The sequence below is a fragment of the Syngnathus typhle genome, linkage group LG21 (genome assembly GCF_033458585.1).
Source record: "Syngnathus typhle isolate RoL2023-S1 ecotype Sweden linkage group LG21, RoL_Styp_1.0, whole genome shotgun sequence".
Lineage (NCBI taxonomy): Eukaryota > Metazoa > Chordata > Actinopteri > Syngnathiformes > Syngnathidae > Syngnathus > Syngnathus typhle.
This window is the reverse complement of record NC_083758.1, coordinates 5,805,070-5,831,409: the sequence shown is the minus strand read 5'-3', so window position 1 is coordinate 5,831,409 and position 26,340 is coordinate 5,805,070. Positions and strand designations below refer to the sequence as shown.

The 26,340-nt window shown below is 46.5% G+C and overlaps 1 protein-coding gene across 2 annotated transcripts; it reads right to left on the bottom strand.

Moving 5' to 3' along the window:
- Positions 1 to 42: 42 nt before the first annotated feature.
- On the bottom strand, positions 43 to 9,665 carry LOC133145388 (peroxisome proliferator-activated receptor alpha-like). Of its 2 annotated transcripts, XM_061268858.1 has the most exons (12): positions 9,306 to 9,665; positions 8,383 to 8,573; positions 6,589 to 6,806; positions 5,348 to 5,812; positions 4,613 to 4,759; positions 3,243 to 3,453; positions 2,937 to 3,091; positions 1,942 to 2,080; positions 1,357 to 1,559; positions 1,030 to 1,290; positions 721 to 964; positions 43 to 658 (listed from the first exon to the last, which is right to left on the bottom strand). In XM_061268858.1, the coding sequence occupies exons 6-12, from the start codon at positions 3,424 to 3,426 to the stop codon at positions 414 to 416; spliced, it is 1,431 nt and encodes a 476-aa protein (XP_061124842.1). In that variant the 5' UTR covers positions 3,427 to 3,453; positions 4,613 to 4,759; positions 5,348 to 5,812; positions 6,589 to 6,806; positions 8,383 to 8,573; positions 9,306 to 9,665; the 3' UTR covers positions 43 to 413. The 2 variants fall into 2 exon arrangements, with proteins under 2 accessions (XP_061124842.1, XP_061124841.1); XM_061268857.1 differs by having other exon boundaries at positions 1,030 to 1,559.
- Positions 9,666 to 26,340: the final 16,675 nt, after the last annotated feature.

Here is a 26,340-nt window from a genome sequence, read left to right as displayed (position 1 = left end):
TCGTAAAACATGGTAAATAAGTGCAACACACATTCAAAGGGATACAATTTAGAACAATATTATTTATATACATTTTTGAAAATACGTTTGTACAGAATCATACAATTATTGTCTTGTTAAAACAAATGATTCATACTGGCACATAGTATTTTGTATTTATGAAAGATTGTACAAAGGGTATGAAGCATGATTGCTTCAAGTGGAATTCAGTGATTAATTCAAGGGGGTTAGAATTACAGTTCAAAAAATAAAAGAAACTCAACTACTGGTTTCTTCGCTAATTTCACAGTGGTCACGCGTCAAAAATAAGTTTTAAATATTGCATGATAAAGATTTAAACTTGAGTTTGAGACCTTGGCTGCAACACTATTTCACTTTTTCTTTTCTGGCTCCTTTTGTCCTAAAAATAACTTTTAGTACATGTCCCTGTAGATTTCCTGGAGGAGGGGGTGCAGCGAGGTGTCCTCCGTGGTCTCGATATCGTGCACCAACTGAGCGTGCTCCGTCACCAGTTCCCGGAGGTCGGCTAATTTCTGCAACAGCCTCGGGAAGAGGAAGGCGTCGTCGGGGTGGTTGGCCTGCAGGTGGAGCCGTAGCGCCTGCACGATCCCTTCCTGGAGCCTCTCCACCAGCGTCGCGTTCACAAGACCCGGACGGTCTGCCAATACAAATGGAGGAGTGAGGACCCAAAACGATCATCTCCGCCAGGTGTCTACTCACCTCCGCAGCAGATGATGGCGGCCACGAAGAGAGCCAGGTCGCTGTCGTCCAGCTCCAGGGAGTTGAAGCGTGCGGCAAACTGGAACTTGGGCTCCATTATATCGCCAAAGGGCCGCCGGAGGCTCTTGAGGAACTCACGGGTGATGAAGCCGCCGCCGCGCGCCACCAGGAGCCCGTCTTTGTTCATGCACGAGGCCAGGAGCGTGAAGAGAGCCTCGTAAACACCGTACTTGAGGAGAGTCACCTATGGAAAAAAAAAATCGTCATTTAATGTTAAGCCTGAAGGATGATTGAAAAGCTCACAAGTACCTGATCATTCAAATCCAGGTTCTGGAAGCTGGGAATAGCTTTGGCGAACTCGGTGAGCTCGGTGACCGTCTCCACGGAGGTGCTCTGGCAGCAATGGAAGAGACGAGCTTCGGCCTCTCTCTGCCGGAGCCCGCCGCACCCTACGGCGGCAACCAGGACCCCCGCCGAGAGGCTGCACTCGGGTTCCGCGTCGTCCCCTTTGGACGCCGCTAGCGTCCTCTCGGCGAGCTGGAACGTCTCCATGTCGTGGATGATGAACGGCTGAAGAGGAAGACAAAAAGGTGAGGTGAAGATGATGAGAACGAGCGCGTCCGTCGCCGGATTTACCGGCTCGCTGCTCTTCCCGGTGAGTATGAGCCGCGCTTTGGCTTTGTTCATGTTGAAGTTCTTCATGTAGGCTCGGTGGATGCGCCCGACGAGCGCCCGATGGTCAGACAGCGCCGGGCTCGCCTCTTTCTTCTTCTCCGCCATTTTGCTCTCCGCCTTCAGCTTGATCTTCTCCGCCTGGGGCATGCGGCCGAAGCGGATGGCTGTTGAGTCGAGACATCCTTTCAACCTCCCGTACGTAAACGAGCTGGCTAACGAATAGGGCAGGCGCTGCACTGCGTCTCGGCTTTCCGAAGACGGCGGGGGGGGGGGGGGTGGGGGGGGTCGAACCCCGCGACCCCGCTGTTGATGACAAGCCAGATGTGCACCGGCTATACGGGGGGGGGGGGCTGTGTTTTGTCAGCGGAACGCTCCAGAAACCCGTTGACCCGGGTCACCTCCTGTGCTTGTGCACACGGGGCCGCATTCAGTGCTAACAAATCCGGTTACCGAGTGGATTTTCGTTTTACTCGCATTTATTATTATGATTTTTTTTACACTCCGCACCTGAGGTGGAATTGAAAACCCCGAACACCTCGGCCTTACCGTTGTGAGACATGCCCACCGAAAGGCACTTGTGGAAGCGGCAGTACTGGCACTTGTTGCGGTTCTTCTTCTGGATTTTACAATGGCGTTCGCACTTGTCGTACTCCAGCCCGAGCCGGATGGTTCTCCTGAAGAAACCCTGGCGAGGTCATAAAACAAGTAGTCGTAAACATGAATAAATGTATTAGAATGTGGGGGGGGGGGGCTGAGAACGGAACCTTGCGGCACATTTTCTTCATTTTGAAGAAAACCAAAACCAGTCCAGCATACTGGTGGAAAGTGAATGGAGTGAAGTTCCCCTGGCCTGTAACGTTAGCATCCTGCACAGCTGCATTTGGTAAATGCCGCAGTGACGCTCATTAGGCTTTGCTCCGATTACTGTGCAATCAGTAGGAAGAAGCTCTCTTACTTTCTTACAGATGGCGTGAGCATTCAAGTGACTTAGCCTCGAGCCGCAGGCCACATGTAATTTGAGGCTAACTGGCTTGCTGCCTAGATAGGCTGCGTAGAAAGAAAAGAAAAAAAAAAAAAGTTTGGTGTAAAACATAAATAAATGTGGCTGGACACTGAGCTCTGGAAAAATAATCAGCTTAATTGTAGCCATTTTAAATTCAACACGCGATTGTAGCGAGGAATAATACCAACACGTTGCTGACGGCCGCACACGGTGGATTTTTCCACGAACGGGACAGCTGTCGAATTTCTGACGTGCGCGGGCTAGCCGGCACGTCAAACGATCAAACAGCGCCGACTCGCACCTTTTACGAGCGCCCTTACGGGAAAATAGCCAACAATCAGGCGGCTCTGCCCGTTTGATGACATCCGGCCAATTTTCCACGAGAGGTGGCATTGCTCCCCGCATGCATGAACGTCACTGAGGCTGGCCGGAAGCCAAGCTGGAGGGAGGGGACGAGTCAACTGAGGCCGCGGCCTTGCCGACTTGGGCTCGCTGGCACGTATGGTGACCCAAATGCAATTTTTCTTTGTAGGCTCACCTTGCAGCCCTCACAGGCGTGCACGCCGTAGTGGAACCCCGACGCTTTGTCCGAACACACCCTGCACTCCAAGCTGAGGGGGCCCGAGACCTCACCAGGCCGCGATGCCTCCCCGCAGCCCCCCGGTGACGGACTGGAAGCCGGGGTTAAAGTGTCTGTCAAACAAGACAGGTACGTTCGTTGACCTTTTGCACAATTTACAAAACGGACTGCACGCTAACCTTTCACCACAGTGGCCTTTTTTTTCAGGTTCACTATTATGCAATAAATCAAGCATGGGCAAAGTTTTTTTTTTGGACAACTCACCCAGTGCAATGGAGCTCTCCGACTCCGAACCAGGATTCTGGTACGCCGGGAAATCAAACCCCAGAGCCTGGTCTCTGACGGACTGGGATATATCGCCAAGATCGTCCATGAGGTCAGCGCACAGGGGGCTGTCCAAAAGGGAGTCCCCTAATGGGGACGGGGGGCAGTAGAGGTCCCCTGCCATGCCTGGATGCCGGCCTCACTCACCAGACTACAAAAAAGCAGACAGCAGTGAAACCTGATCAGTTTTGTGTTCAAGAAGATGGCCGTTAAATTGCCGTAAAAAAAGAAACACCAATGTGGTATAGCTAGCGTGCCGGAACATCTGTTTGAGCCATTCTCCGACCCCCCTCCCCCCCCCCCCCCCCAACTTCCAGTAATTGACTCCGGCAGATGTCCTGACGTTAATGTAGCGCAGAACGGACCTCGATTCCAGATTATAACAACAAAGGATGGGAATTCAGGGCGATGCCACTTTCTTGTGATCGAACCGTATCTGACCCCCGTGCCACGAGTTTGACACCTTAACTTTTATCCATCCATCCACTAATACAAAACAACCGACAAACAAGGAGCTCTAAATCGATCCACTCTTGTTTATTCAGTGTTAGTGCGTTCAGTATGTCTGCAGGACATGTCGCGTCCTGTCGACTAACAAGCAGAACATTGTAACGCCTCCAAACACGTAACTTGGGGGGGGGGGGGGGGGGGGGACAGGTTAGTGCAAGTGGGTCACATTAAAGTGGGATCATGTTGATAACTTCCGAAGCTGGCATTGTGTAAGTTCATTTTTTTTACCACTTGGTGGAGTACAATTAACACCCTAAAAAGAGGTTAAACATTTTTGTTTGAGGTCAAAGGTCAACTATTCACAAGAGGGGGGGAAGGACAATTTATCATCTCAAAAGAAGGAAGTTTTTGATATAGCACTTAAGGTGCACCTAATGTTATGTGTAACCTGATCAGGCATTCATTGTTTTTTACTTCCCAAGCGGACAAGCTTGCTATCTTTGGGTCGCAGGAGAGGAAGCAAGAGCTTTGCATGTCAACAACGAAACATGGATACACAACAAACGAGGGGGAACCAAAATCTAGACATCATGTGATCGAGACCCAGCTGGGTACAGCTGTCCTGTTGTTTGTTTTTAATTCCTGCTATAAGGGTTGTTTAATGTCCAAACTCAAAATATATTGGGTTGAACTGCCCATGTCTGACAAGGTCATCGAATTACTCGAAATAGTTGCGAGAACAAACTGGTCCAAAACTTTCCAAGCCCATCACAAGCGAGGGCGGAAATCCTCTTAGGGGCTCATAATCACACTTGCAACAACAACAAAAAACCGAGTCAACTTGATAATGTTTGTATTACCGCAGAGATTTGGCTGCCGAGCATTTCCAGATGACAAATCCCGGGGGCGCTCGTTTGACTGCGAAGACGGAGAGGGAGACGTTTGGATCAGCGCAGCCGCTTCGGGAGCGTCCTACTCCGGCCTGGATTCAGTCGACACCCTTCGCGCTTTCGGAGGAAATGACGTCAAAGGGGACAACTGAAAAGAGCACACCTCCTAACACACCTATCGTTTGGACCAATCACAGGGCAGGGAGCGCTAACACTTCCGGGTTGTAAAATGATTAAACTTCAAATAATCTTAAAAGATAAAAACGTTTGTATAAAAACGTTTCATTTAAATTCAGGAAAAGAACGTTAAACGGTCTTTCATGTTTTAGCGTGTACTATGAATGCTTTCATAAAAAGGCATTCGACGCACGGAGTGTTGCGCCCTCTACTGTTGAGGATGCGCGTCAAGGGTGTGATCGTGATCTGGAGGATTTAATGGGTAAAAATGAAATCCATTCAGTTTTACTAACTAAAAGCTGAAGCTTATCACCAGCAAACCACAATTTCGAGGTGGCTGTGCCAACTACTAGCCTACAATGCACGCTACTTAAATTATTTCTTGGTCTTTTCACTTGTGGATTGAATGAGCTCATTCAGGCAATAAAACAAATGAGTCAAACTTTTGTCCGCGGTCTTTATTAATCTTAGAACAAAACAGTTGCAATCCGTGACGCAAATACTGAAATAATTCCGAGTTAAACTCACCACGGGTGCGCTTGCTGACGTCAAGGCGCCGTTTGGAGGAGGGTGACGTGCGGCTCCTAGGACGAATTGCTGCCCTCCAGGGAAGGCAGTAGGTTGTATAGTTAGCTCCTGATGGGGTAAAATCACAACCCTGAAACCACACAACCTACTACCTCACCCTGTACGAACACCGTAAATCACCGGAAAGTGAGATCAGAGTTGACGGGGGGGGGAAAAAATTGCCGTTTACATGCTGCTACAGTTTTGGTGCCGCCGCCGCCGCCTTGACAGTCGCTTCAGGAAAGACAGTAAGTTGTATAGTCATGTGACAGTTTGGGAAGGACCCTAAGACTATACAACCTACTACCTCACCCCAAAGGACCGCTGGACTCATCTTCGCCTCCTACGGCTCGGGGACGTCGAAAAAAAGCAGCGTTTGGATCACTTACACTCGTGCGCTGGTCCGGACGCTCCGCCGGGCTCGGCCTGAAGGACACAAGGGAGGAGAGTGTCACACTTTCACTTGGCTCTCGCCTTACGCCCGAGAGGATCGTGTAACTATTGTCAGGGCTCTGAGGAAAAGCAGATAGGGTGTACTGAGAGCGACTGGGAGCCCTTCCCCAAACGAATGAGCAAACAATATTGCATCTCCAAGCATGTTTTAGGTCAATGTGAAGCAGCAGTTTTGAAAAGTGACTCAGTGGCCTCATTACTAACCACTTTTTTTTTTTCTTCCCCCTCCCTTGTTCACCTCACCCATAAATGCCACAGTGGCACTACTTTATGCCTGTAAAGTACACAGAAGCCCTGACTCAGCATTTATTCACACAGGGCCACGGTTCACGTAAAATAAAAACTTTTGCTTCAGACCTTTTTTGATCGATGGCACGATTATCAAAGTCAGCCTCGGTTCGGACGGAGGATCCAAAATTGAGCTAAAACCCGCGTGTAATAAAATAAACGTTGACTAATGAGAGTGAAATGGCCGCCCTGTTTGGGGAGCTCGCCATAAAGTGCTAAGCGGCGTCACCGAGGATTGTTCAAACGAGTTGAGATGAAGCATTGCGGCCGGCCCGGCTGCAGTTGAGCAAGGCGGCCAACAGGTGTCCTCCCGAGCGCGCGAGGCCCGGGCCGAGGGATCCCTGCCGTGACAACAAGGCCTTTGTGCAGTTCCGGCCGCCGTGCCTTCGTGTAGCGTTTGCCCTCTAATCTTCATTTGACCTTTGCTTCCCTCCTTTGAGGAGATTATCGCAAGGACGTACCGCTTTGAGGCGACTCGACGTGCCCGGCCGGGGAGCTTCCGACGGGTCGGGTGGAGTTCTCCGGGCGGGAGTCTGAAAGAGGAAACCGCATTGGCGCCAGACTCGAGGGAATCGGACCACGTGGTGGCGAGCGGCTCGTCGCATTCAGGGCGATATTAAATGAGGGAGGAAGGAGAAAAAATCTTGAAGTTGAGGTTTGCCCAAGATGTACACGGCGCCTGCAAATGAAAGAGAACCAACGTCAGCTACGTGTGGTCGTACTGGCACACGCACACATGCACACACACACACACACACACACACACACACACACACACACACACACACACACACACACACAGAAAGGTGTCCATGAAAGCAGCTCCCTAAATACGCCACTCAACGCCGATGCCACACATGTTAGAGTGATCACAGTTAAAAAAACCTTGCAGACTCACATTAGACTACATTGACCACTTTGTCATCGTTGACTGCTGGCAAAGAGACGAGGACGTTAATAGGCTCTTTCTGATTCATCAGCACACGCTCACTTTGTGGCTTTTGGCTTGAGCATGAAGATTTTTTTTTTCCCCACCCCCTTCCTTCTTTAAATTGTATCTAATTATACTTGCTAAATATATAAAGCAGAAATGACTTGCTAAATCAGGATCCCTTTTCTGAAAATTGAACAAAACACGAGAAAGGTCAATAAAATTAGAATCATCGATTGGGTATGAGAGAAAAATAACAGAATTAGTTGAGCTGACACACACACACACACGACACACACACACACACAAAATGGTATCTATATAATGACAATAATAGTTTTGAAAAATAAGCAAATTAAAATACACACTAGAATTTAATTAATCGACCCAAGAAGTTTTTAACAACCACATAATGATAAAAGCTACTACAATTGCAGTGTTAAAAAAAAATATTACCACGTTTTATATCATATTATGTACACGCATGTGCGCTCGACACACACACACACACACACACACAAATAAATGCAGGGTTTAAAAAATAAGTATTTTGAAAAGTACGACGTGTAAAGGTAGCACTTAAAAAAATACAAATACTCATAAATTAAAATAGTACTACACCTAACGTAAATAATTAAAAGGTGATCTATTGAAACTTGAAAATAAACACACTACAACCCCCCCCCCCCCCACACACACACACACACACGTTGAGGATTTCTCACCCGCACCAAGATGAACATATCTGATCGACTAATTCGTGTATTTGCTAAAGACAAGAAATAAGTACGACACTCTTAATTTGAACTTTGCCCGCTCAGCATGGCCAAAGTGTGTGTGTGTGTGTTTCTAAGTTTGCCCTCAATGCACCTGTGTGTGTTTAAGTAAGACAGTGGCCATCTGTATGGGGCCCATTGTGCGTGTGAATGCTGCGAGGAGGAGGCTGTGCCCTGCACTCCTTGGGAGAGGCGTGGGAACCCCATTCATCCGGGGAGCCGCCGGGGCTTCATTGTGGGGCTGCGCACCATCAAATGCGTCTGGCTGGCTGCTGAGAGGAAGTGTGTGTGTGTGTGTGTGTGTGTGTGCGCGCGGGTGTTTTGCCTCAATTAATATTGATGTGTGAACTTTCGAAATCTATTTCATCGATTTATGATGTGACCGCTTTTTCGACTGCACGGCTTTACCGTCGATTTGTCGTCATCTTTCATTTGAAATTAAAGGATGCCGACATATTGGATTTATCTCAACTGTTTTTTTCTTTTTAAATTATATAGATATAAATCATACAAAAGCGGCGTGCAAGACTGCGCGCGTAACGACGCACCTGATGTATTTGGCGTCCTCCGAGAGGGAGGGGTCGAGACGTTTCGAGTACAAATGTAACTTTTGGCGTTTCCTGCGGCGTTATCGCGTGGCGGATGACCAGCGGGCGGTAGGCGTGACGGCTTTGACGAATCGCTGAGGACGCACGCTGCCGCCACTCCTATCTGGTCGACACGGTCCGATCTCCGGCTCCTGTGAAGGAATGCCAAACGTATGCGTCCGGGTTTATGGCTAAATATTGGCTGCGGTAAAAAAAAAAATACGACGCATTAAAAAACAAGCCCATATTCCTCCCTTCAATGCTAATATTGCAAATTTCTAAAACGTGTTCGCTTGAACCCGTTTTCCGGTGCCGTGACTCGCAAAAACGTCTCACGGAAACCAGAAGAGGCAAACGAAATCGTGGAACTTGTTGCAAAAACGAGGAGATTAGTGCGCACGTGTTTTGAGAGAAAATACAAAACATTTTGCCTCTCGGGCCTGCTCGTAGAAGCGTTAGAAAGCTATGTGTGGCCACGTGTCACAGATGACCCCCTTTTTTTTTCTTTCTTTTTTTTAAGTATCCCGCCTTTAGACACATTCCAGCTTCCAATGCAGAAACTCAATCGAGTGCCGAATAGAACTGGGAGAAATAAATGAAAAAAGGAGGAAGAAAGGGGCGAAGAGGCTGCAGAGACGGAGCGTTGCGGCGGGGCCCGCCTGGACGCGGGCCCAGCGCCGCACAGCTCGCAGCCTCATCTCGTTTCGGGAAGCACCACGACGGAGATTAACTTGGTTCAGTGTCGGCCTCGGGTCACCTCTCCGAAAGCATCGAGCAGAGCATTGCGCTGTTCACACGTTTGCATTTTAGAAAGCGACGTATGTGCAGGAACACACACGCGAATCTCCCCACACACACACACACACACACACACAGTGACTCACCCAGCGAGGTTTGACGCCGAGAGATCCGCGCCGTTCGTTTGTGGCGTACGGCTGGCTCGCCACACGTCCGCACATCCGCTCTGTGGAGGAGAGGCAACTCGGGTTCAGTCACAGAGCTCTGCACCAGCGTGCCGGCGAGCGCCCCGTCCGGACTCCCGCAAAAGTCCAGTGTGTGCATGTGTGTGTGTTGCCATCTGTTGGACCCTCTGCCACCTTTGTCCGGACCGCCTGCGAGCACTTTTTCCAATATTTGCAAGCGGGGCTTCCCTCGCCGTCTCTCCCCGTCTGCCAGCTTCTCGTCGGCCCGCCACAATGGGGGGAGGCCATGTGGTTTCCCGTGCAGTCGCGTGTTCCTCCTGTCTGGCAGTTAACGAGGCTTTCAATGAGGAATGTTAGCAAACAGAGCCGCTGCGCGTCGGCCCAATGCTAAGCCCGGCGACCAGTCAGATCGCAGCGCCGGCCCGGGCGCATGAATAATGCAAAGGGAGCGGAGGAGGTGAAGCTCCTCCCTCGCGCTGCTCCTGCCCGAGCCCGAGCCCGACGCCAACCCCCCCCCCCCCCTCCAAAACTCAAAGCTCGGCAGCAACTCGTCAAAATCGACTAAAACAAAGTCGTGCGCGAGGACGACGGCTGACGCACGCGCCAATCGGTTCCTGAAACATGCGACTTGGACCCCCCACCCCCCTGCCTCGGAATCATCTCCCTCCTTTATGGCTTTCTGTGCCTTTTGTTTAAAATTGGCACCTGTCCCAGAAAAAAAAAAAAAAAGCCCGGTCGGCCGCTCCGCCCTCCTGCTCCGCTTTCACTGGAGACTGCCCACGAGCGAGACAGAGGAGGAGAAAGAGAGAGCGAGACACGCAGACACAAACAGAAAGCCAAGCGAGCGAGAGTGAGGGGAAAGGGAGAGAGAGGGTGGGGCAGAACACCCACAAAAAAAAAAAGAAAAAAAAAAAAGAGGGAGAGGTCCAGAGATGGGGAGACCAAGGTGGAGGGCAGATAGAAGCAGGGGAAAATATTTGACAAAACTCCACAAAAGCAGGGAACAAAATCGCCAGGTCCCAAAAAATGCGTTCCGTGCAGAAGGAAGCCACTTGTTGCTTGGTGGTGCGGCGCGGGTGCAGGCAGGGGGTTAAAATCCTGGGACTACGAGTAGTGAAATATCCCTCCTTCTTTTTGGCACCGAGGGGAGGGCCCGCCTGTAGAAATAGCAGCAGAGCCCCCCCCACAACCCTCCACCTCCTCCACCCCCTCGCTCGTTCTCTCAGAGCTGCTGCGTCCGAGTCTACCCTCTCGCATGTGGCTGGGACCCAGGCGGAGAAGAGGAGGAGGGCGGCGGTGGATAGAAAAAGAGGCAAGGAGGGCGGGGGGAGGCTGGGGTGAGGGGGGGTCGGGGTTAGGGCTGTGAGTGGAGGAGAAAGGGCTCAGCTGATGATGAAACAGGGACCAGCGGGAGTGGGTACGCACTACGCTTTTCATCACCATTTCGAGGGAGGGAGGGGTGGGGGGGGGTCGGCCAATAAACCAAACATATTTGTAAGACGCTTTGCGTAACTCCGAGCGAGCAAGTTTGAGAGCTTGCAGGAGGCTGGCAACACCAAAGCACCAACCGGGAAGCGGCAGCCAATCACCATCGCCGGCTCCATCCAAGGTCTTATTTTTTTTTCTCCCCCCCCTCTCTACGCCATAAACACGTTCGCGACTGGACGGCCAAATGCGCACCTGGCCGCGACGTCGCATCTGCCCGGATACGGCCGAGCGCGCCCGCCATTACGAGGGGGACAAACGACAAAATGGACTCTGGTTGTGTCCTCCTCTTTGGCGCTTCCCCCCCCCCCTTGCATATTCTGTCCGTTTTCGTCCTTCCAAAGCGCGGCTAACCAACATCCTGTCGAGCGTTACATTCAGGCCGTGTGCGTGGCGCTGAGGGTCTTTGTGCCAACAACCCCGCCCCCCCCCCTCCGTCTGTCGTCCTTCGCGAACACCTTTGCCGCCCGGTCGTCGGCACCACGTCCACTTCCCACCCAACTTCCACCTCCAAACTTCTTTCAGCGACCAGAACGCTGTCATGCCGTTTAGCACTCGGCCCCACTGTAACACACACACACACACAAAAAAAAAAACACAACTTCCTCTCTTTCGGACAGCGTTCCCCTCCCCTTCGGTCTCTCCCGCAACTCAGCACCGGCAGAAATTTCCTCTCCTCCATGTTGCACAAAAGAGCGTCGGGGTGGTGGGAGGGGACGGGAGAGAAACACGACGCATCATGTAGCAGCGCTAGTCGCTGCGCTTGATTTCCGACGCTTACAGTAACGAATCAAATGCGAAGGGGAAGCAAAGCACAGCCTCTCCTTGCAAAAAGAATAATTCAGAATTCATTCGTATTCTGCCGAGAGCTGTGCTATCTTCTCCCTCTCTCTCTCTCTCACACACACACACACACACACACTCAAACAAACACACGCACAGGCAAGCTGTAAACACGGGCGACAAAAAAATCCGTCGAGTCGGGAGGCGAGCAAAGCTTCTTTGTGGAGACACACTCCCGATGAGGAAAACACAAACGGTCGTTAGTTTGAAAACTGCTGACGTCATCTCTCGCCACGTCGGCTGAACCAATCGCAACCGGCGGCAAATGCCAAAATCAAACAATAGCGTATGAAAACCGCTTTAATCTGCTTTTTTTTTTTTTTTTGCAGAAATGATCACCCCCCCCCCCCCCCCCCCCCACTCACACACACGCACACACACTTCCCTGATCAAGACGGTGTTTCTTTCGGTTGTTTACTGTCTCAGGTGGCAGGAATTCCAAAAACTTGGCAGAGCCTGTTCCTCGGCCGTACGTCACGCGGGGTTCAGCGGAGGATACGGCTCTGCCTTTTGGCCCAGACGCAACTTCTGAGGCCTCTGCTCGGGCCTCGCCTGCGCAACGCCGCCGCCGCTAATGACGCTGGCGCTATCAACAGTTTTGCTCGGGAGTATTTTGCAATTTCGGATGTCGTCGCCCCGCAACCATCGTCGTCGGCAACAAAAATGACACATACTTTCAGAATACAGCCAATAAATTTCACTGGAGATTGAAAAGGATTTTACGACAAACAGCAAGCAACTCGGTTCAAATTTAAGAGATATTTCCAAGGTAGGGTTGTGATGGCTAAAGTTTCAAATTAGGGCTGCGCGGTTTGACCTTCAAACAAAATTTGTTTTTTTCATCTATCTCTTACATCGTAAAATGCTAATGAGAAGTTTTTTTTTCTCCTTCTAGGAGTTGCTTTTTTTTGCTTAATTATTGCTAAGTTGGCAAGACTGGCTGTGCTTTTTTTTTTTTTAAACTTAAAAATAGGTCATAATTGTAAAGTATAACTGGCACAAATTAAGTTAGCTGTTTCTTTTCCAAACTAGCACGTGTGTCTGCAGCTGTGACACGTCGACAAAGTCATCGATCGAATCCAATCATGACTGAATTAAAAAAGGTCAAACTTTTCCGTTTCTGCTCTCACGCTGCTCGGCGGCGGAGCGGCCCCCGGCCCGCTCAAAAGTCTACAAGGTGGTCCGCCGAGGGGCCCCTCGGCAGCACGCGCCGCGACAACTTCTCCATTACGAGCGTGACCTCAGGGGTCAGCCTCTGAAGGGTTGCGCACAAAGGCCACGACCCCGGGGTCAGAAGCGGAACGCCAGGGGCAGGCCCGAGGGGCCCCGACGCAAAGAGAGAGCGTGCCGCTCGCTTTGAAAGGGTAAGCATCGCTAACGCGAGGGCCTAATAAGGATTAAGGGGCCGTCGCCTTTGGAGCGTCACTCGAGGGCCTCGTACATCAGTCTATTAGCCTCCGTGACCTTTGCCGGCCGGCCGTTATCGGGTCACGGGCGCACGCGCCGCAGAGCCGTCAAAGCAAACGCCCGCCGTGACCTCTCGCTGATAACACTGACAAATTGTTTCAGGAGTAGAAAATAGAATGCGATAGCCTGGAGGTTGACCTGTTGAGGCAAGTTTTCAACTTGTTCATGAGGTTGGCATTGGGCGGCCGAGACAAAAAAAAAAAAACAGGCCGATTTCCTGGGATAAATCAAAAAGGCAGACACGTAAAAAAAAAAAAAGATATAAAAGAAAGCACGAGTTTCCCCGCCTTTGATAGAGAGCCAGGCCCGGGTTGAGAGAAAACTTTGATGGAAGCAGCTGAGCTCCCGCAGAGTCACGAGCACAAAATGGAGGACGCCAGGAGACAACATGGCGGCCTTGAGTGACATCTTCAATTTGAATCAAGGGGAAAATGAAATTCCGTCGGCCGCGAAGCCTCGCAAGGTGCACGTTTGAAATCGTATTTCTGTTATTATGACACGACTGATACAAATGGAATGAGTCTGTTCAAAAATTGTGCAAATAAAGAAATCATAGCAGCAAGAAGAAAAAATACAAGTAATCTATAATGTATTGAGCGGAACATAAATAAAGCAAATTTAAAGACGCAGAGGTAAAATAAAATTGCCCATTGCAGTATTATGTTATTATACAAGCTTAAAAGTCTCATTTTGAATTATTGTCTTTTTTTAATTAAATATCTCATTTAAGAATAAAGAATGATTATTTTGGTTACTCGGGTCAGTTCATTAACTTTTTTTTAAAAAGTGTTTCCAAGTTACAGGCGAGCCAAAATGCAACTTTCTGAAAACACAAGTTTGGAAAAGAATCAAGTCATCATTTTAAAAGGCTAAAATGCAAATGAGTGTTTGGAAATTATAATAATAGTGAATTTTGCATTTTGTTACCGCATCAATTTCAAGTGAGTGTTTCTAACTTTTGACACAAACCGGGAAATTAGTCGAGACAAGTCTTTTCAAGATTTCTTGAGGCGCAAAAGTTGAGAGTGGGTAAAATTAGAAATAAATGCTGGGAAACAAAATTTAGAGATCAAATGTTACACGCAGACTACATACCGACAATCCCCCCCCCCCCCCAGTATTGTCGAAAGCAAGACATTGACTTTGCAAACAGGGAAGTTGGCCGGGCGAGGTGAAGCCAGACTGATCCTGCTCCTTTTCTTTGGTCTAATTTCAACGTTGCGTGCAAAGTGCAGTAAAAACAACCCAAAAAAATAAAAAAATCAACAAACACTCACCGTGCATCTCGCCGGAGCGTCGCTCACGGGTTTCCAAAGACGCCGCAGGGACAAACGTTTTCCCGCACGTGCTCTCCAGGCTGCAAGAAACAATGAGACGACTCTGAGGCTCAGCAAGACGAGCTTTAAAGATCAGCTCGGTCCGAATAAGGGAAAGAGAGGTGCCGTTTCTCGGGGCTTAAGACGCTGGCGGCCATGTGCCCGTCGGCCGCGACAAAAGCCGGCCTATGCGGGGTGTACATAGATGGAGCGGGCTCCTTTTGTGCACGCCACAGAGTGGCTCTCGGGGGCCCGGCCGGGCCTGCCGAGCAGCTTGAGAGGGGCTCGTTCGCTCACACATGACGCTCTTTAAACATCAACTTTTGCCATATTCAATATTTTGCCAAACTCTCGGTGATGGGAACAAACCGACAACTACTTTCAAAATAGAAGCCAGTGTAATAGCTTATCGGGCGACAAAAGTTAATATTTGATTTGTCCTTTTGGTATTTTTACTCACATGTGTCTGTGTTTGAAAATAGATTTGAGTTAACTTTTCAATCATACAAATATGACTTTTTTTATAGCATTAAACCAAACAACATGGATGTAATTTAACTTTGGAAATTCCCAACTATGTGCCATTTTTTTTTTTTTTTGGCTAGTTATGACATGGCCGTAAATCCAAAAGGGGAAAACAAGCTTTTCTGGAGGTCTGCCTTGCACATTCGAACAATGTGTTGTGAGCAATCAGGTGGATGCTGCTCTGATGGCAGAGATGGCCGTTGTGCTAAATAGCGTTCTCAAAAGTCACGCTACGGCTTCAACGAGACAAAAACAACGACTGTGCCATGTCCGAGGCCATTTTTATTCCTCAAATGAGCAAGCTGGTATGTGAAAATATTTGGATGGAACCTTCAGAGCTTCAATACGGATAATTACACACAGAAAAAAAAAAAAGTATGCTGACGGCTTGGGAGTTTTCGCCATCTTGAGATGATGAGAAAAGCAGCCATTTTAAAAGCCATCTCAAACTAATTCCCATAGGAAATTACTTTTTTTGTGTGCGAGATGTAAATCATTCCCCTTTTTTTATTTTGGATGATGAAACTTCAAGTCAAATATCATATCATGTTCTTGCTTCATGCGCATTTCTGCGGGATGACGTTAGCTGGAAAAGATTGATTTCTTTTAATATAAATCGGTATAGACTCCATCTTAATCGTCCAAGTTGCAAAAATGATACGTGGTAAATAATTTGAGGGGCACTTGGAGCCTGACCGGAAGGACATCAAGACACAAAACAAAAAGCTATTTCAAAAAATTAGATGTCTCCGACAGCGGCGAGCACACGAGCCTCCCGGGAGGACTTTCTGGTTCGGGCTCTTCTCCGCAAAATAGCTGATAGGAGCCCGAGGATCTCTTTCCAGCACATCTGGATAACACCTGATCCCAACTGTGGAGTCCAACAAGATCTTTCTATCCAAACTTAGTCCAAATTTGGAAAGGTGGGGGGTGGGGGGTGGGGGGGGGTCAAGTCCAACAAATTTCAAAATGGACACTAGGAGAGGAAGTTCACGCAAATTTTCATCCAACGTTGAGAAGAGGAACTTACCGACCGGTTGTCCGACGGGCTCTCGAGGGCGCGGGGTGTTCTCCGGAGGTCCTGCGACAAACACATGAAACACAAGTGGGTTCAAAAACGTGCGGCAAACGCCGACGGGTGGTGGAATGATGAAGCCGAGAGAACGGCGAGTGGCACGCAGAACGTGACTGGCTGCCGAGCGCACGACGTTCCTGCTGGAACATGTCTGGCACTAAATCACACTGCTGCTTTTTTCGTTTGTAACTTTTTCATATTTGACATAGGGAGCATGAAATACACATTGCTTCATGATTGATCAGATCTTTTTTGCGCCATCAAAACAAGGGCTAGGAAACGAGACGGCACTTTTTCTATTCCATTTGGAGCAAAAAAAAAAATATTTGTTTTGGAATATTTCTGCTGTACCGTGTCCAGGTCAGTCTTGGTTGCTTCCAATACGCAATAACACGTTTAAACTCATCATTCCAGGACACTGCGATAGAAAGTTCGCCTTTCGTCGAGTCATCGTCTCCTTCGACGGCCGCAAAGCCCGTTTACCCTGCGACCCGAGTGAAAGCTGACTTGAATATTTCATCCGGCGCTGGTGCTCAAAGCGGTTTATCTGCTAGGGGGGGGGTTACGGTTAGGGTTATGCGGGGGCGAGCTTTCCCGACCCGCCGGCCGGCTTCGTGTCTGATCTAAACCGGAAGAACCTGCGCTGCTCGCCACCGAGGGTGCGCTTCATTTGCTCTCTCCTTCCCATCTTCTCACCAACTGGCCGCACACCGAACGACGTGGGAGGGATGCTCCAAAATGAAGCGAGAGATCGCAGGGTGGCGAATCGAGGCAGAAAATCCTGCTCGCTCTCGTTTCCCCCCACGCTGTCTTTTTGTTGTGAGTGGGGTGGGGGGGGCAGTATTTTCTCCCTCTCTGTCTCTTTCGCTCTCAAATGATTCTCAGTGGAAAGAAAAGTCCTTTTCCTTGTCCTCGGTTGAACTCCGCATCAGCTTCCTGTTAGAAAGGCAAAGAGGAAACACCCAGGGCAGCACGCGCATGCGCACACAAACACACACACAGAGCGAGGCCTTCAACTGGTGGATTCTTTGCTGCCCGAGAAATTAGGTCAAGCACTTAAGGACCCTGCGCGGCGATGAACGCAGATTTCAAACGGCAAGTGTGCGTGCAGAAAAGTATGCAGGCGTCAAATCAAAGTTGCATCTGTGCCCGCTACTGCATTTAAAGGCTGCGCCTTAAAGGCACCGCAAATGATCTCATTAGGATCAGAACATATTACACGGCGATATCAGCTGCTGAGTGTTTGCAGGAATTAAAAAAATCCCCCCAACACCGCCACGTCCTGCCCACCTGCCTGAAATATCCTTAAAGGGAACACCACGCGGAATTGCCAAGCACATCCCGATCAGCTCTTCGTTTGAATTCATCTCGCCATTCCATCAATGACGAGCAAAATTTGAATTCCAGGCTTGTTAGAATTACGCGAGTTGCCCTTCTGATCAAAACATGCAACCTCGGGGTATTAATACATCACATGAGAGGGTGGGCGTCCCAATTGGGACAGCCCCACACACACACACACACATTTGCGGTGAAAAAGCAAATCGCTGGGTCTTTTTCTTGGGAATCCCAGGTGTGTGGAACTATAAGGGCAGATGTGGATCTTAAAAAAAAAAAAATGCACTGTTGCAAAGAATAATCTGGGTGACATCAGCCGAAACAAGGTCAACAAGCTATAAAGGGGAAATTGCACAAATGCTTTAGGATTAAAGTCGACAAAAACAATGTTTGATGCCTTTTCTATAATCTTTATCCTTTTAACAGGATCATAAGTTGCCCTCCCACTCGTCACTAGGATCAATATTTTTTGTATTTTTGGGGACTGTATTAGGTTGGGGATGAATTATAGAAGCCTATGAAGGCGTTTTAATTAATCATGTATTAAAAAAAAAAAAAAAAACACATCCAGCAACAGCTGAGCAAGCCCAGCTCACGTTTCATTGAATTCATTTTCATCAAAAACACACAGGGGGGAAACATCGGAGGGGGGGCACTCCTGGACGATACGTGAATCCTGGGTCATTGCTTTTTCTCGTCCCCTCCAAAGAGCGGCTCGCCTGTCACGCTCCCCCCCGCGCGGAGGTGCTTATGAGCGGCTACCCCGGTCGAGCTCGCTTCGATCGGACAACAAAGGGCAGGAAATCGACGCGTGCCAGTCGGAACTAGGGCACAAGGCGAATTTACCCAGCTTCTATTAGTATGTCGAACCGCAAATGGTTTCGGCCACCTGCGGTAATTTATGAGCACGTAGCACAAAATAAACAAACCAGGAAGAGCAAAAGTACATACCCGAAGGTGTCACGATCAAGTTCTCTTCATTCCCGTCTCATAAAAGACGATTTCTTAGGAAGGAGGAAAAAACACGTCCGTGTTCGGAGACGGCAGCCGGGTAATGGTGACGCCGCTCTCCGCTCCCTCCTCCCGCGGCTACGGCTGCAAGGTTCAGCGGGGACACGGCGCGTCCTATGCCCGCCGCTCAAGCAGATGCGTCAAGTTCAGCTGAGGTGAAAAGCAGTTACACAAGCAGAGGAGAGGGGGCATTTAAAAAAAAAAAAAAAGCCACTTGACGATGTAAAAGCTGCAAAAAGTAGGCTGCTTGCTGGGAGATGAATATTGAGGGCTCCCTCACCCACCCCCTCCTTTTCGCCTCTTCCGCGAATAGAAAAAAAAAAAGGACTATTTGATATTGCTTAGTGCCAGCTTTGTGCAAAAAATAATATTTGAAAGCTTAATTTGACGGGAAAATAACGTTCAGAAATACAATACGGTGATATTATAAGGGATTAAGTCGATTCTAGTCCTTTACTTTGATCAACTGCAGTTTGTTTGAAAGGGGAACTCCCACGTATTAATATCGCTATTAAAATCCTTTAATCAGTCAATATGCGTGTGATTTACGTGGTTTTGAAGACACAAAGGATTAAATATGTTAATTGCTAGCTACTTAGCCCAGTTTGGCTAATTAGCTTAGATAAGACATCAAAAAATGGATTTCCACACGTCTGTAAAACTGAGTTAATTAGCTCCACGTGCTTCATAAAAAGTTGATAAATATTCAAATAAGTTTTGGTTTACCTGAACGCACACGCAAATAAAGTTAAACTATAAATTTGATGATCAAGACTCACCAAAATGTCGTCTTTCGAGAACATTCATAACTGGTTGGTTATGGGTCCAAATTGAGGCAGTGACAATGATACGGACATGATAAAGTTCCTAGAATTTCTTTTTCTGTTTTTTTAAGTGAAGTAGATATTTTTATATATCTTTTAAACCAATTGTACACACGACATTTATTTTCTTGAATACATTCAAAGAACAATGTTTCAATATTTGGTAAATATCTTTTTTAGCTGCCATAACAATCAGGCATAATATAGGACATCAAAGAAAGGGGAAGCACACTTTTACATTCTTCCAAGGACCCTTTTGTTTTGTACCCAAATGTAAATAATACATTTATAACAATCATTCAGAAAAACAAAATGAACTATACAGGTTTTATACTGTTAATCATTTCTTAACTAAATCTCTTAAATTTCCTATCTGTGTATTTTTGTATTTCTGTATTTAAAAAAGAAGGGCAAAAAAGAAAATAACTTTTGTAGTTGTTTGAGATTTTTCAAACGCTTTACTTACCATCTTGAATATTTAAGACAGTAGTTTATTATTTATTATATCTTCTAATAATATTAGTAAGTTGGCATACCTACTTTGCCAAATACTGCTGTATTGTTCTTATTTTGGAGACGAATGGAAAGTTCCCTCATGGATAAGTGGATAAATAAAGTTTCTATCTCCAGTGCATTTTTCTTTCTATCTATCCATCCAACCTTGACTTATCTTCATGAAACATGCAGGCTATACTTTAAAGGGATTAAAAGTCGATTAACTTTCATACTGATGGAGTTGCAAGTGCATAAAGACGAAGAGAGATTTTTTTAATGGCTTAAAATAACTTGGTGTGTGTGTGTGTGTGTGTGTGTGTGTGCACGAACAAGCCGGTCTATCGGTTAAACCGAAAGTGTCCAGTTTACTGTCAAAACTTCCATTAATTCCAAATGAATACCTAAAAATGTGTATTACTCTGAGGTTTTATTACAATATATAATATTGTTATAAACCTGTGTCCTGATTTATTACATAACCTAACAAAGTAGAAACAGTAGGAGAAGTTTGTCCAATTTGGCATTCATTTGTATCCATGTATTTTTCAGGCATACATTATATTTTAGTTCATATGCTATTTATATATTCTACACAATATTTTGATGTATGTTAATGTGAAATTAAAGAATTTCATGTTATTAAAAGAACTCACGAGGATCTATCGATAATACTTAATGTGTGTTTTTAAGGATTGCAATTCATTTCTAGATGGGAGTGTTATTGTCTCCTATTTTAGTGACTTTACCAAGTCTAGTTTTGATCGATCGAGTAATTATCAAGTGGAGGGAGGGAACAATGAGCAAGGTAGGCGAGGCCGCTTTTAGTTGCATTTCAGGCCGCACGCTAGGTGCCCCCCCCCCCCCCCTTCCAAATAAGTGCTGCAATGCGGCACATGCCCCACCTTGCACCACTAAAAGATCCATTCTGTGCTCCTGCAGACTGAATCGGTACGTGACCATGACTGAAATTTGTGAAATGCAAGAAAAGTCATCCCAAAAATTATCCTCGTGCTTTTCGTAATGTGGTGGAGGGTCAGGGCCAGCAAGGCCTTCTCGATCAGAAGCACCGACCTCCATTTATCATTCATTCGGCAAAACTGTATTTTTTAATTCCAGGTGACCAGTATTGCTCGTGGCTTATTGCATTTTTTCTTTGTCCAATCAAATGTCGGTTTTGAGGTGTTGCCTTGTCAATCCAATCTGCCTTCAGAATCAGCAGAGCTGGCCGATGTAAAATCATCTCAATTCCTTTAACCAAACAAATTTCTAATTTGTCCTCACTGACTGAACGACATCATCATTTTTCTTTCTTCTGATTGGTTGAACGGAGCAAAACGTGTCACAATTTGCAAGACCCGTTTATAAGGATGTGTGCACATAAATACTTTTTAAAAATCAGCATCTCTGGTGAGCGTGATTATATTTTATTTACATTTTTTATCATATATGGACTCATATGTGTGCACTGCCCGAGTGGGTTCACGCACCTGCGGAGGTATTATCACTTTATTATCTGCGGCCCAGTGGTTGTACAGTATGTTGTGGCTTGGTTGCCGCGGGTAACGGGTCAATGATTACCCAGTGAGGCCCGGATTGTCCTCAAGTGCAGGTCAGAACCCCCTGGGCCGCATCTTCTAAGGCCAAATATGGTACGCTAAATGTTGATACCAATTAGCATCAAGGCGTGAATCGATGACCCCGGCGCTTTGCACTTGACCTCAGACGGACGGGCGCTCTTTTCTTCGCGAGCACCTTCCTGCAACGGGCCGAGAAGAGCACAATGCCTTTCAGTGTGGTTCACACACAATGGCAGGAATGGCCCGCGTTTACGCAGGCAAAGGAACGGAGTCAAATGGCGTCTGTGAGGTTTCTGTGGTCACCCTTGACCCTTTGACCGCGACTGGCTCGAAAAGTGGTTCGGACGGTTTCAACCGGTCGTGTCTGGATGATCGGAGACGGTTGGGGAAAACAGAACGGGGAGGATAGCTGTGCCATCTGACTTTGAATTTCTTTCCTTTTTTTTTTATATGCTGCCTGCCTGTCCTTCCAATGTCAGGGTCACATGACCAAGGAAGCTTAACCTGATTGGCTGGACATTCAAAGAATTGAGAAAGATTCCATTGCTTCTCCCTGGTTTCTCCCCGGTTACCTGGATGGGACCTCTGGTGTTATTTTGTAGAATTTTTTTTGTAATGTTTGTTTCACATATTAATTGAGATGCTGAATTTTAATTTGATTTTTTTTTAAGTTGTGTTTTTGTGCCGCTGAATTTGAATTACGGCCTTTTATTTTTAGCTGTTTAGGTATTTTTTGGGAAATTCGAAAGTTATCACACGCGTGAGCGTCAGGGTGTGAGCTGTGGCCAACAGCAGTTTTGCATGCTATGTGTTTTATTGTTCAATAAACAGCTAAAAAGTGCATCAGCCACTGCGGCTTTTCTTTTTTCCAAATTTCCGCACCTCTGTCGATTATAATACATTTTGTTTTCATTCCGGTCATACGTTTTGAAGGCCCAGGTAGGCAATTGCACGGCCTGCCACCAAATGCAGTTACAAGCACAAATGACTTGGATGGCATGGCTCTCCTTTCTCCACCCCTCCCCTCCCCTCCTCTTCTCCGGAGGACCACAAACAGCCATTGTCACTACAGATCGCGAGAACAATTGGGTTCTTATGCTGCGGCCCGTCCCGGTATGGGAGGGTAAACTTCAGCAATGACTGCGCTAAGTAAATTATAGCTCCAACGGGCTGTGCGGTTTGGAAACGATGCGCTTTGTGAGAGGTCCTACGACTTCAAAAGGAAAAAAAAAACGACAACAACAATTCGACGCATTTGTTGCTTCCACTGCACATCTTTTGGAAAAGTAGTTTGGAGGCTGGATTTCGTCTTATAAAATGATCACGTGACAGCAATGGAGGATGTGCTGGTTCCTCCCCTCCTGTCCCAGTCCGGGATGGAGGCTCCTCCTCGCCCGTCCCTCTACTCTTTCGACATGACATCATCGGCACATCTGTCGTCCCAACAGGGCACCAAATGAGACGAAGCCTTTCTTTGGCCGATCGGTACAAACGTAGCGAGGTCTTTTTAGCGGCATCACGTCGAGTCAATAACGTGTCCGTGTGCCTCGTGCGTGCGTGCGAGCAGGCAGGAAGCGGCCGTTAAAGTAAATGATCCATGGGGCCTGACCCGCGCCCTGACCCATGTGATTGAAAGAAAACACAATCAGCAAGGTCAGCGCAAAACACGACGGGACTGTTTTCTTCCTTCGATGATTTGTTTGTGTTTTACCCCAAAAAAACTGAAACTTTTTGCAAGTGTATCATGGCCGCCGCCCCCCTCCCCAACAGGGCAATTGTTTCCCATGCAAATTACAAACAGATCAAATGAGGCTACGCCGGATAAAAAAACAGCCGTGCTGACGTTACAAATGGATGCAATCAAACAAACTTAGAACATTCAATCAAGTCTATAAATTGACCGTGTTTGACGTTGATTTAAAAAAAAACTTATTATCCTTATTTGGAAGGGAAAAGAGATTTAAATTCAAACAACCGATTGATTGGCTGATTATTTTAAAACTATATATTGAGTAGAAACAACTTTATTTTTAAATGTGTCAATGTGTACCAAAAAAAGAATCTGATCGTATGTGGCTGAGTATTGATTATCTCCCTCAAGTACCTCAAATATTTGCACGAGTACTTGACAAAAAAAAAAAAAAAAGAACTGCTTGCATTCCATGTCAACCTGCTATTTACACACACATTATAAATCATAATTACAATAATTATTTATATTCTTTAGGAGGATGAAATGGGTTTACAAATGTGTTTGCGTGTGCAACCCCCCCCCCCCCCCCAAAAAAAAACAAACGTGGGATACCCGGGGCTTGCCGGAGCAAAAGGAACCATCTGGACGGTAGGAACTAAAATGGTGGAACGTCTTGCTGGAGCTTTCTGAGCTGCCGTGCAGCTTTGTTTGGTGCACTGGGTGAAACGTGGGGGTGAAGAGCCCCCTTGAGGATGTCGGAGTTACTTACATTGCTGGAGTGCATCTTTTTCAAGGCTGAAATTAAATTAAGATGAACACTTTTTAAAATTAATTAATTAATAATAATATTAATTAAAAAGTGGCCATGCACTGCAAATTAAAAAAAAAAATACTAAGAAGATAAATAGTTTTGTTAATGTGAAAATAGGCTTTGGCACATTTTTATCACAGAACTAAAAGTTCACAACTGTCCATTGTATTGTCCCCCAACGTAACATAAGATAAAAAACAAAATAACTCAGCAAATTGTTTTGGAGCAAAAGAAGTTGTTGTTCTAACCAACAATGTTGCTATAAATGTCACTATTTTACATTTGGACGTTTTTCTAAATTAAATGTTTTAGCTACAAAAATGCATCTGGACTATTAGAAAATCGAAATGATTACAGACCAAAAAAAAAAAAAAAAATGAAAAGCTGTCAAATCAATTCCTCACATTGTGAAATATCGTCCGCTTTCATGTTCTCGAAAGGCTCCATTGTTACGTCCACATCTGCAAAATGTTTGCCGCATCCACTGAGAACATAAATAAAAGGATTTGCTGCAGCAGCAAAAAAAACAAAACAAAAAAACAAACAAATAAATAAAAATCACTTTGGTGGTATTCAAGCACTGAAGACGCCAACAGCTTGTTCTTCTGGATTCAATTTCTGGCTTTTAAAAAGTCACGAGTAAATTCAACCTAGCTCACTTAAGCTTCAACAAATGTCCATAATTCACGACACTGTGGCCAAGTTGTGATTGACGTACACTGGACTGCCATGGTGACCCCGATTCCGCTCCCGAGGTTCAACCTCCTTTCCTATAACACCAAGATTTGCCTTAAATGAGGTTAAACTCGCTTCACGCTGACACATCCCTGGCATTTCAAGGACAACCTTGGCAAAATAATAGGAACAAGTGTTGCTACTACTTAAGTTTGACTGCTAAATTAGCTTCCAGGCGCATTAAGTCGCTCTTCATGTCATCTTCGCTTGGCAACATGCGAAATATTTCCAACGCTTTTGACAGCCAATTATGTCCTGATTTTTTTCTCCCTCCGGCAAATATTGCACATTTTGCTGCTCTCTCGAAACTATTTGTATCTCGACTAGGCGATATTGTACATAATAAAAAATGTTTTTTTTTGCTTCAATTCAATACACATTGTGTTGGTCCTCCTGACCACCGGAGGGCAGCATAATAGAGTTGTCTGCACAAAATTCAGCAGGAATCAGCCACTTGATTTTGGCTGATATTTTTGTTTACGTGTTACCAAACTGAACGGCGTCCCCGCATTGCTGATTTTAACCGATTCTAAGTGGAATGTATCCCAATCATCCAAAGGCCCGTAAAACTATTTTATGAGCAGGATGATGCTTAGCCTCCCTCCCTTCCGCCTTGTCAATCACCATAACCGAGTAGATAATGTCTCTTCTGTCAACACCCTTGACGGACATGAACTCATTAAGACTTTATGGCTGCTCTCATCCTCGATTTGATATCCTACTTGGCGGCACACGCGTTCCCAACACAAGGGGCCCCCCGAAAGTCAAGTCCTAGTCTGTGAAAAGAAACAGATATTGCCGTGCAACTGCCAAGACTTGAACGCAAACTATTAAGAGCTATTTTGGCGTTTGGAACATGTGGTTAGGAAGGTCACTCAGAGTGAAAGTCACAAAGGATTCAGCACATCTGATTGGACATTTTTCAAAACAGGCAAATGAGCCCCTCGACCAATCTTTTCAAAGAATAAACTGTAGTTTTAGTCTGTTTACATTCTCAATCAATTGAAATTAAAGGGTTCCTTTCCTCTCGGGGGAATCCCACATCATATTTGGAATTTATTTAAAAAATAATCGCCCTGCGGTTGTAAAGATTCGAAAGTACAGGCTGTGGAATGGAAGAGGGGGACGGATAAAATATGTACTTTGTCCTCTTGTGAAGAGAACTAATAAAAAAAAAAAAGATCGTCCTTTGACACTCCCTTCTCGGTATTTACAAAACAGGAAAAAGCAAGATGGCAATAACTAACTAAATAACTAACCCACACATTTAATCCTGAAATGTGGATTTACCTGCTTTTGAAGCTGCAGATGTGTTTCCCCCCTGCCACCACACGAGGGCGCAATAAACGCTGACGAACTCAACATCCGGGTACCCGGAGAGAACAAAACGTGACCTCTCAACTCTTTGCTAAAAGGATTAAAAGGAAAGAAGCATGTTAAAAAGCTCGATGTGACGAAATGATTCGATACACTTGGCATTAAAACAAGTAGATTTGCTGAAGGGAGGGGCTGGTATGTGGAGTAAGGCTACACATTTGGTTTTATACAATTTTTCTCATTGTTTTAGGACCGTACTGCTGAATTACATTATTATTATCATTCTAATTATTGCGTTTATTATTTGAATGCAATATTTCTCATTGCGTGGTCCACATACCAGTACTGTAGTCGTATGCGAGCGCCCCCTCGTGGTAGGCAAAAGAATAACTGCAAAAATGTTCAAACTGAATTATTTGCGTTTAGTTTTGGAGAACTGGTATGAACAGATTATTTAATGTTATTTATTGTTTTGAATGTTGTC

Coding starts and splice junctions, on each gene's coding strand:
- LOC133145388 (XM_061268857.1), bottom strand. CDS start 3,426: ATGGCAGGGGACCTCTACTGCCCCCCGTCCCCATTAGGGGACTCCCTT. Junction 2,081..2,936: donor ACGCCTGTGAGGGCTGCAAG/GTGAGCCTACAA, acceptor TGACCTCGCCAG/GGTTTCTTCAGGAGAACCAT. Junction 659..720: donor CGCCATCATCTGCTGCGGAG/GTGAGTAGACAC, acceptor TTGTATTGGCAG/ACCGTCCGGGTCTTGTGAAC.